This window comes from Notechis scutatus, chromosome 15 (assembly GCF_049901735.1).
Source record: "Notechis scutatus isolate UNSWTSFEM ecotype Mainland chromosome 15, rNotScu1.2, whole genome shotgun sequence".
Classification (NCBI taxonomy): domain Eukaryota; kingdom Metazoa; phylum Chordata; class Lepidosauria; order Squamata; family Elapidae; genus Notechis; species Notechis scutatus.
The window spans coordinates 7578074-7589398 of record NC_142023.1 but is presented as its reverse complement, the minus strand read 5'-3'; the positions used below and the strand labels follow the sequence as shown (position 1 = coordinate 7589398).

At 45.8% G+C, this 11325-nt stretch overlaps 1 protein-coding gene across 1 annotated transcript; it reads right to left on the bottom strand.

Moving 5' to 3' along the window:
• Positions 1-3945: 3945 nt before the first annotated feature.
• On the bottom strand, positions 3946-9528 carry TOR1B (torsin family 1 member B). The gene is made up of 5 exons (XM_026688484.2): positions 9288-9528; positions 8101-8366; positions 7150-7325; positions 6450-6577; positions 3946-5266 (listed from the first exon to the last, which is right to left on the bottom strand). The coding sequence occupies exons 1-5, from the start codon at positions 9466-9468 to the stop codon at positions 5025-5027; spliced, it is 993 nt and encodes a 330-aa protein (XP_026544269.1). The 5' UTR covers positions 9469-9528; the 3' UTR covers positions 3946-5024.
• Positions 9529-11325: the final 1797 nt, after the last annotated feature.

The window sequence follows — 11325 nt, the reverse complement described above, 5'->3', positions numbered from 1 at the left end:
GAGGGTGAATCACACTGGAGGAGTCTAGAGCGCCCAGAGAGAAGGCTCCCCCACTCCCTGAGGATCCCCAAATGGGACTCAAACTGGAAGGGAGTCCTTTGCGATCACCTCCCTGCCTACTTTGCCTATTGAGTCTGTCGAATGTGACACATGGCCAGTGACGACCATTCTCAGTGCAGTCTGTGAAACAAGTGAGCCAAGAGAGATGCACTATTCCTGATTCCATCTGTGCTCAAATGATGGTGGAAATGCCACGGCGCCTCTTGGTGGAGGACATGTTCCAGTCCCTGAGTGGGCGGTGAGGGTGAATCACACTGGAGGAGTCTAGAGCGCCCAGAGAGAAGGCTCCCCCAGTCCCTGAGGATCCCCAAATGGGACTCAAACTGGAAAGGAATCCCCTGGGATCACCAGTCCTCCACATTCGTTACCTACCTACATTCACGCATGAGCACAGATGAGTTGATGGAGTCTGCACTGTTTGGAGGCCATTGTGACTCACACCAGACACGCATGTTGGTGGAAATGCTACGGCGCCCCTGGTGCAGGAGGCCTTCCAGTCCCTGAGTGGGCGGTGAGGGTGAATCACACTGGAGGAGTCTAGAGCGCCCAGAGAGAAGGCTCCCCCAGTCCCTGAGGATCCCCAAATGGGACTCAAACTGGAAGGGAGTCCTTTGCGATCACCTCCCTGCCTACTTTGCCCATTGAGTCTGTCGAATGTGACACATGGCCAGTGACGACCATTCTCAGTGCAGTCTGTGAAACAAGTGAGCCAAGAGAGATGCACTATTCCTGATTCCATCTGTGCTCAAATGATGGTGGAAATGCCACGGCGCCTCTTGGTGGAGGATATGCTCCAGTCCCTGAGCGGGCGGTGAGGGTGAATCACACTGGAGGAGTCTAGAGCGCCCAGAGAGAAGGCTCCCCCAGTCCCTGAGGATCCCCAAATGGGACTCAAACTGGAAAGGAATCCCCTGGGATCACCAGTCCTCCTCCTCCACATTCGTTGCCTACCTACATTCACGCATGAGCACAGATGAGTTGATGGGGTGCGCTTTTCGGGAGAAAGGCTGCACTGTTCCTGATTCCATCTGCGCCCAAACACCCACGCATGATGGTGGAAATGCTATGGCGCCCCCTGGTGGAGGAGGCCTTCCAGTCCCTGAGCAGGCGGTGAGGGTGAATCACACTGGAGGAGTCCAGAGCGCCCAGAGAGAAGGCTCCCCCAGTCCCTGAGGATCCCCAAATGGGACTCAAACTGGAAGAATCCTTTTGGCTCACCAGTCCAATAAATTAATAAATACTCTTTTGCTTGGGTATAATTAGGTAGGTCCTTGAACTAGAAAATAAATCTATGCGGCCCTTTTTAATTCTAGGTGTGGCCGTTGAAACCCTAGATTGTTGCCTGACTTAATTTAGGCATGATATGGCTCAGTGACTAAGACGCTGAGCTTGTGTATCAGAAAGGTCAGTAGTTCGGTGGTTCAAATCTCTCGCACCGCGTTACGGAGTGAGCTCCCGTGACTTGTCCCAGCTTCTACCCACCTAGCAGTTCAAAAGCATGTAAAAATGCAGGTAGAATAACAGGGACCCCTTTGGTGGGAAGGTAACAGCGTTCCATGCGCGTTGGGCATTTAGTCATGCCATCCATGTGACCACGGAGATATCTTCGGACAGCGCTGGCTCCTCGGCTTTGTAACGGAGATGAGCACCACCTCCTAGAGCTGGAAGTGACTAGCAGGTATGTGGGAGGGGAACTTTTACCTTTACCTTTTTATTGATTCTTAGAACCAGAAAGCATCTTAGCAGCCCTTTTTAATGTCAAGTGTGCCAGTGATTTATAATCGATTTTATAGTTTTCTGCCTGGCATAATTTAGCCCTGGCAATTGTTCTTAGAACCAGGAAAAAAGCCTCAATGGCTCTTTTTAATGTTAGGTATAGCCAGTTATTAATAAAAGGTTTCTAGTTAGGTATAATATTAGCCTGGGATGTGGTTGAAAATGTATGTTGTTTTTGACTGGTAAATGTTAATGATTACACACAATATGTGGCTCTCACCTCAAGAATTTTGATTTCTTTTATCACACACATTAGTCGTCTTTTTATTCCAGGCTTGGTTATACTCTGTTTGACCAGAGTTTTACCCCTGACTTACTGTTGTTAAGTAGCTGTGATGCTTATGATAGACAAGATATTTTATCTGTTGCCTATTTTTATGTATCCTTTCATATCATCATCTCTTCACCAAGAGATTCCTGTTGTGATATTCAAGTGTTTGAACATTATTTTGTTTTCTTTCTTCTGAGAGAAATCTTTCAATAACAACTGTGGTTTCTTTTACACCTCACCATTTTTTTTAAAATGTCATTTTAAATAAGTGAACCATTTACCTTACATCATGGTATTTTATTGTTGCTTTTGTAATGTTTATGATTATGTAACTTTTTGTCATCCTTAAAAAGCTGGATGATACTTTTATGTATTTTATCTTTATGACTTTACTATGATTTGAATTGTTGTACAAACTGTTGCAGTTGGGTTATGCTTGGAAGATGAGATGCTAACAATAAAAGTATTTGAATGCTTTCAAGTCTTCCTCAACTATATTTGTGATCCTGCAATCAGGATCTTGGACCTGTTGGGCACCCTGCACTTCTGCTCTTTGCTGAAATCACCAAGGAACATCTTTTGTGAGGACTCGGGGTTTTGGTGTATTCGGAAATGTCCTGTTCTACCAAAATAAACCTCCAATAAAATTATTTTTGCACTTGTCATAAAATTATTTTCCATCTCTCAATCATCTATTAATCTAACATCTTTTGTGAGGACTCGGGGTTTTGGTGTATTCGAAATGTCCTGTTCTACCAAAATAAACCTCCAATAAAATTATTTTTGCACTTGTCATAAAATTATTTTCCATCTCTCAATCATCTATTAATCTAACATCTTTTGTGAGGACTCGGGGTTTTGGTGTATTCGGAAATGTCCTGTTCTACCAAAATAAACCTCCAATAAAATTATTTTTGCACTTGTCATAAAATTATTTTCCATCTCTCAATCATCTATTAATCTAACATCTTTTGTGAGGACTCGGGGTTTTGGTGTATTCGGAAATGTCCTGTTCTACCAAAATAAACCTCCAATAAAATTATTTTTACACTTGTCTCAAAATTATTTTCCATCTCTCAATCATCTATTAATCTATCTCTATTTTATCCAATCTAACTAATCCAGTAACCTTTTCTGCTATACCTTAAGGGGAAAAATGCCGTGGACGTACCTGGCCACAGGAGGGCAGCAATCCCTGTCTTGCCATCCTCGGTGCCCTATTAGGAATGAAATTTTAGCTGCTTGTGGAACTAACATTTATATTCTTTTGACAGCCTCTTCTGTGGCTGCTTTGAGCATTCAGTAAAGAATGAAAAGCCACTCCAGGGCTTCATTGCCAAATGTTACAGCACACAGTGGCCACAAGAGGACAGACTTTGCAGCTTTTACTAAACTCAGCTTTAGGCTGTTCACTTATGTATAATAAAGTTTAATTATGTTTAATAAAGGTGTACTTTGAGAGACCCTAGAAAAAAAGCACCCAGTTGTAGGAATCATAATGACATTAGAATTTCTGGCCAGGGGTTATGGTGAAAGGCCAGCAGGGGCCCAAAGTGTGCAAAGGCAAGGCTGGGAGGCTGCCGCCCTGCCACGCAGCTGCCTTGATGAGACTTGGCTACCCGGTTTACCAGGGGCACATTTGTTGCACATATTTCCCACAAGAAAACAGGGCTACGAAAGAGGTTAATAGGCTCCCAGCCGGTAGAAAGCTTAAAATCTATCTCTAAACAAGCATGCCACACACAAGACTCCTGGTTAATGATTTCTTTAGCACGTAGCCTTTTCCAGTAAAAAATTGTAATAGACAAGCAACTGAAACTGAAAAAAATAAAGCAAGGTTCAACCCAAATCATCACTCATTTATTATAATTCTCATTTACCTTGCATTCAATCGTATAATAATCCTAGTGTTCTACATATAAAACGCTTATTAAAAAAATACATTTCTTTAAAGCTGCTTCTGTTAAAAAAAAGTGAGATATAGCTTAAGTAAATTACACACCCAGTTTGCCCACGTTGGATTTTAGGGAACAGGTTTGCAAACCATAGAAAGTCGCATCAGCCACCACTGAAGATGCAACTATCCCCCGCCCCAAAAAAATCTGATCTCCTGATGGGCTGGAGGAAAAGATGACTGCCAGATAAAGGGAAGGCTTACAATTTTTCTTTTGCCTACTGAATGGGTCCTTGAGCATAGCTGCACTCCCTCCATCGTCTCAAGAGGCTGCTGAGCTATTTTTCCATCCATAAACCTGGCACTTGATCCAGACAAAAGAATGATTGTCAAATAGAAACTTTCCCTCCGATTGAGCAGGTCCTTAGCTTAGTCTCAACAAGCTCAGGAACTATTTTATCAACTTGGTCCACAAGATACCTTGAATTGACACAATCTCTACAACGTGACACTCATCAATATTGACCTAACAAGGCACACTTTGGTTTTGACCTTTCTCTAACCTGAAATTCTCAAAAACTATTTTTTGGCGGGGATGCGCATGGGGTGAGATAGGAAGACAGATCTTGTGTAACATGCAGTGGCTTTACTTTACAACTGGTCAGCTCAGACCTTTGTTTAGTTCATTCAGACCGCCAGGAATAATCAAATTGAGTAACTCTTCAATTCTCCCTGCCAATAGATTGAATTATATCTTCTACGCCTCCCACTAGCGAGTGTTAAAAAGTGCAGTACAGTGAAAGATGCCCAGAGCAATATTTTTGGGTGACCACATCTGGGGAAGAGGAAACAGCACCCCAAAAGGTTCCAGGGGGCTGTAAAAAAAACTGCCCCAAATTTTTAAAAAGTGCATGTCCAGAGACTTCCTTTTTTTGCTTTTTTTTTTTTTTTACAGTGCATACAGAGGAAATTGTTGCAAATATTTTCTCCCTTGTTTTTGGGACCCTTAAAAAATAGAAACCCTTAGTAGAAATCCAGCTTAGTCTGCACGGTTTTACAGCCTTTGTCTGAGTAAATCTTCTCTTCTTTGGGGAAAAAGGTCATCTCTTCTGCCACCTTTTCAACGATCTCTTCGTCGATGGCGTTGCCGCGGGATTTCATCTCTGCCCGGATACACATTTTGACATGCTTGTACTCCAGGGGAAGGAAAGGCACAAAGTAATCGATGAGGTTTCGGTCGATCAGGCTGCTGTGCCACAGGCCACCTGCGGGAGAGACAAGGTGTTTGAAATGGGGGAAGGGCTGGAAGGAAAGCAGACGTGGCCCACAACCGGTTTGCATTATGATCGCTGAAAACCTCCTTCTATGCATGCCATGGTAGGAATTTGTAGCGGGGCCTTATTGGTGGTGGCTCCCTCTTCTTCCTGCAATGTTCTCCCAAAATAGATTTGGGAGATGCCTATGATAATTTCCAGAAGGTTCTGGTTGAAAACTTCTGTCTTCAGCCTATCCTTTCAGGTACTGATGTCGGATTAAACTTTCTTTATTGGCCTTCCTCCCTCCCTTTCTCCTTTGTCTCCCTCCCTCCCTTCTTCCTTCCCATTCTCGTTTCCTTTCCTTTCCTTTCCTTTCCTTTCCTTCCTTCCCTTTCTCTCCTTTTCCTCCCTTCCTCGCTCCCTTGCTTTCTTTCCCTTTTTCTTCCCTTCCCATTATCTATCATCCCGTCCCATTATCTATCATTATCATCTATATATCTACCATCTCTATCTCTCATATCAATCTCTCATCTCTATCTATCATCTATCATCTATCTATCATCTATCTATCTATCTATCTTATTATCTGTCTATTATCTAGTCAATATCTGTCTATTATCTATTATCTATTCAATATCTGTCTATTATCTATCTATCTATCTATCTATCTATCTATCTATCTATCTCTATCTATCTCTTATTGTCTATTATCTAGTCAATATCTGTCTAGTCAATATCTGTCTATTATCTATCTATCTATCTATCTATCTATCTATCTATCTATCTATCTATCTATCATCTATCTATCTCTTATCTATTATCTAGTCAATATCTGTCTATTATCTATTCAATATCTGTCTATTATCTATCTATCTATCTATCTATCTATCTATCTATCTATCTATCTATCTATCCTGTCCGTCCGTCCATCCTGTCTGTCTGTCTGTCTGTCTGTCTGTCCGTCCGTCCGTCCATCCATCCATCCATCCATCCATCCATCTATCTATCTATCTATCTATCTTTCCCCAATTTCAAGACAAACTCTTTCAGCCATCCTGGGAACTGATAATATACAGATGCCTAACTGACAAAGACATTCCCCATATCTTGATATTTAGAAAACCTGGCTTTTTGCACGGGGTTTTGGAGGTGGAAACATCCAACATAGGGCAAATCCAAGACCACGACTCACTGTTCCGGTTGTTGAAAACCCCCAAAGATAAGACCGCTTCCAAATCTTTCAACTGGATCTCTTCCCTCTCTCGGCCGCTCCTCCAAAACTCAAGTGCGACTCTCGTGATCAGGTCTCCTCCCGCGTTACTGTAGGGGAAGCAGAAGTTGAAAAGAACCAGCATTACAAACCCAGCCCTATTGGATCCACGGAGCTCTTAAGACAACGGGGAGGCAGCCTGCAGCCTCACTGCCAAAGCTGCCTGTCCCATTTTACCGCCTGATTCTTGATCCTGAATTTGAGTGTGTATTTTCCAAAAGTCCGCAGAATGAATTCCTGCAGCTTAAGACAAAAAACTCATCTCTAAAACCCTCTGGGCAGGAGCGGGAGATAACGCCACAAGTGATGTACTCCCACCCCTGCTGAATTCCTGCCTGCACCCTAAGGAGAATAGAACAGAATAGAATTCTTGATGGGCCAAGTGTGATTGGACCCACAAGGAATTTGGGCTATCAACATGGCAGAGATCCTGGCTTACTTTTTCTCTCTGGAAACCCCGTACATTCTGGATTCAATTGTGGTGGTAAACTGAGGATTATGCCTGAAGTCTTGTAATAGCAACGATATCTTAGGTTAGATGGAATGAAAACCACGGAGGGCAAATCCACTCCGATTTTAACAAGCTCTGGTTAACTCATTCAGATGGCAGGTCTCCCGGCACCTGAGGAAGATGAAGATGGCTCTCCGATACGACACGCCGTCGATCTGCTCATAGTAATCCAGGAAGGGTTTGATGGCGTCAATCAGCCCCGGGTGCAGCTTATCCATTTCGTCGAAGATGAAGACAGACTTTGCGCAGGCGCTCACGTTCCCGTGGATCCATTTCTGCAGCTGGTCCTGGGAAACCAGAAGGAGGTGAAAGTTGTGCCAAGATTCCTCTCCCCGTTTCCATTGGAAGGGAACGGGATCACCTCTCCAGATCTTGGCAACCGACTCATATTTAGGGTCCCAGGGTAAAGGGAGAAGGCAGATTCACTTAAAAGACTGGACTACTAGCCTATCAACTGCAATGATTCACTTAACAGCGGTGGCAAGAAAGCTCATAACATGGGGTAAAACTTACTGAACAACTATCTCGCTTAGCAACATAAATTTTAGGCTCAATTGTGGTTGTAGGTTGAATCTATGAATCCAGACCAAAATCCTTAACCTTAAATACCCAGAACATTTAAAGTTTCGCTTTCTATTCCTCTCCGCTTCCTCCTTCCAACTGCTTTGTCCTTTCTAGAAGTCACAAGATTATTATTTTTACAAAGGGGGATTTCTATGTCCCGTGGAACCAGTTCAGCTTGTTTTTTCGCGCTCTCCCGAAAGATCACCAGAGGACAAATAAATAGCATTTCCTGCTTGGTTGTCCAGCGTCACCCGAGTCCTGGAGATGCCACCAAGTCATGACATTGGTTTCCAGCTCCTTTCCCTCCCCTAATATTGGGGAGTGGGTTGGGGGGGGGGGTCCTATTGTTGGGTTCCTTAGTCACAATTCTCAGGGATACCAGATTGTAAAATGAACACAACGCCGGCCTGGAAGCGGCTGCAATGCTGACAAAAGATTCTCCCGCCCAAAGTGCCCCCTTTTTGCACTGAGCTGAAGTAACTCAGGTTTTCCTCTCACCTTGTAGTGGGGGACCAGGTGCTCGTGCGGGAAATGCAGCGTGGAAAGAAACAGGTGCACGAATTTGCTCTTCAGGCCGGCTGGGTAAAGGTTCTCGGCAATGATCTGGCTGATGAAGTTTTTGCCCGTCCCGGCCCAGCCGTGCAGCGAGAGGGCCAGTGGCTTCTTCGGGTTGGGGTTCTGGATGAAGCCGGTCAGCGCCTTCAGGGTGACCTCTTGGGCCAAGTGCTGCCCGAAGAGCCTCTGTTCCAGGGACTGCTGCAGGGCTGCGGAGGAGGAGGAAGGGAAAATGAAGAGAAGGAAGGAAGGAAGGAAGGAAGGAAGGGAGGGAGGGAGGGAGGGAGGGAGGGAGGGAAGGAGGAAGGAAGGAAGGAAGGAAGGAAGGAAGGAAGGAAGGAAGGAAGGAAGGAAGGAAGGAAGGAAAGGAAAAGGAGGGAGGGAGGGAGAAAAGGGAGGAAGGAAGGAGGAAGGGAGATGAGAGAGAATGGAGAAAAGGGAGGGAGGGAAGAAGGAAGGAAGATGAGAGAGAAGGAAGGGAGAAAAGGGAGGGAGGGAAGGATGTGGGAATGAGAGGAAGGAAAGGAAGGAGGGAAGAAGGGAACGGAAGGAAAGGGGGACGGGAAAGGAAGGAAAAATGAAGAGAAGGAAGGGGATGAAGAAAAGAGAAGGATGGGAAGAAGGAGGAAGGAAGGAAGGAAGAACCGTGAGCAACCATAAACTTTTGAGTCTTTTTATATCCTCCTTTTCCTAACTCCTCTACAGATTGATTCCTATACACCTAAGAGCTCAAACAGGCGCAGAGAGGGGCTGGGGAGGATGGGAAGTGTATTCCCATGCTTCCATGGAGCAGTTTGTGGGGAAGGCCAGCTGGGGAGGAGGGAAGATGGACACCCCGACCCCCTGCATCCTTAGACAACCAAGAAGGGCAAAGACAGATGGGGAGGATGGGATGCACAGACTCCTTCCTGTACACATAGGACGAGTAGAGGCCGGCTGGGGAGGATGGGAAGGTCGTCCCCGTGTTTCCAGAGACCGGCTGGGGAGGATAGGAGATGGAGTCCTATACCTTGAAAGCAGGGGAGCAGAGATGCTGGGGAGCATGGGAGATAGATTCCCGGGGAGGAAGGACCGGGCTGGCCTCCCCATCCCCGGCTGTGCACGATGGGAGCCCCCCCTCCCCCAAATACCTGCCGGGTCGAGACAGTGGTCGTCGGGGAGGCAGCACTCCACGAAGCCGCAGTAGAAGCGGGGCTGGGCGAGGAAGCCGGTCAGCACTGAGGCCGCCGTGATGGCCAGGCTGACGCTGACCGGCTCCAACGCCGCCGCCGCCGCCACCACCAACGCCAGCAGCCCCGCCGGCCGCCTCATGGCTGCCTCTGCCCCGCCCGCACAGACTACAACTCCCGGCGCGCCCCGCGGCGGCGCTCCCGTCCGGCTCTGCGCGCAGGCGCCCACATCTTGGTCCAGGGCGCCCCGGGCCCTCTGGTGGCCGGTCCGAGGATGACAGCTTTGCAAAACCAAAGCCCGGTCAAGGCAGGCAGCCTGGATCTCCTCCCCTCCGCCCCCATCGTTGCTTGTTCTAAACCACGATGGTTGGCAAGATGTGTTCAATCGGGGTGGGTGGAGTACAGACCTTCTAGTCCAGGGGGTCTATGGAGATTCTCCGCCATCCAGGTCACGGTTGTCGAAGCGCATGTCCATCGAACCAGTTGTTACACCGGCTGAATCCCACCCCTGATTGTAAGCCAAGGACTAATTGTATACTCTGTTTATCGCAAAGGCTGGTCAATGCTCATAATAAAGATATTTGTTTCGAGTTGATTTGAGACAATGTTTTACAATCACGCAACACACTGAAAAATCAATCCCAGGTCTTGTGCTTGTGCTGTGCATTAAACCATAAATTAGCCAACATGGCTGGGGTCAAACGACACTCCAAACAGCTGAAGGAAACCAAAGGATAAAAAACAACTAATGCAATGTGTGAACGCAAGAGCAAGTTTAATGGTGTGAGTCCGGCCACAGGATCACACCTCCACCACCCTTCACAGTGCAACAGCCCATAAGCCAACATGGCTTGTTGGCTTATGGGCTGTTGGATTCTGTCTTGTCGAATTGTGGCTTGTTGGATCAGGCTTTGTTGAGTGATTTAATTCTATAATGGCCTTATTTTTAATTTAGGGCTTAGCTGCCACTTGCAGAGCCAGATAAAATTCATGATGGCTTACGTTCGTGACCCAAGTTCTCCTGACTACATCTCCCAGGAAGCCTTGCTGCAGTTTCCTGCTCATCCGTTTTCCCTTTCCAATTCCCGTTTGCCAAATCTGTGAGTGGCCACATAAGGAGAAGGTGCAAAGGGCAGGATTCCTTCCTCCCCCACTCAAACAGGTTTGTTTTAAAGTCATGTTTAAACTTGACATAAACTCTGTCCCTGCAAAGCAAACTTTGGGGAAACCCTGAGTAAACAAGGAAGCAAAATGAGACACGCAAGAAATGTTGGAACGCTCCAAAAGTAAATACTACACCGACACTGGAAAGCTAATCTATCTACTACTAAAACTGTCCTTATATAAACTTTAACTAGCAAAAACGCCGCTTAGTTAGGACAAGTTTTGAATCAGAATATCTCAAATGGGCTAAAACTGACAGAATGCACCTACATTTCAGGAGCTAAGTCTCCACGGAATTGAAAAAATGGCAAATGTAACAAAACAACTTTTGCCTACCCCTAAAACACTCATTCTGTAACTTTTAACAGGGCAAAACGGGGCTTCCTAGGGCAACAATGAATCTCAAATACAATATCTAACAGAATGCGCCCAAAATTCAGGGACTAGCACTCCATGGAACTGAACCTGGCAGATTTAATAAAACAACATTCATTGAGCACATAAAACTCTCAATCTGTAAACCTTTTCAAGGCTACTATTTTCACAGTTGCCATCCCACCACCCTGATTGCCCTGGGGAAACTGGGAATTTCGAAAATAGATTTATCCTCCTCCATAAAACATTCCATTGGACCACTAATTACGCTGGCTGAGTGGCCCTTATGGATTGATCAACCCATCAATAATATGCCCTCTATGTAAACTGAAAAGTTCAAGCAACCTTTATGCATTTCATCCATTCCAGGAGTCTTGGATTTCAGCCCCCATGTTGCTCAACCAGTTAAGGCAGGGTAGGGGGGATAGGCTGAAAGTCTACGTAAAGAGATCCCTCAGCT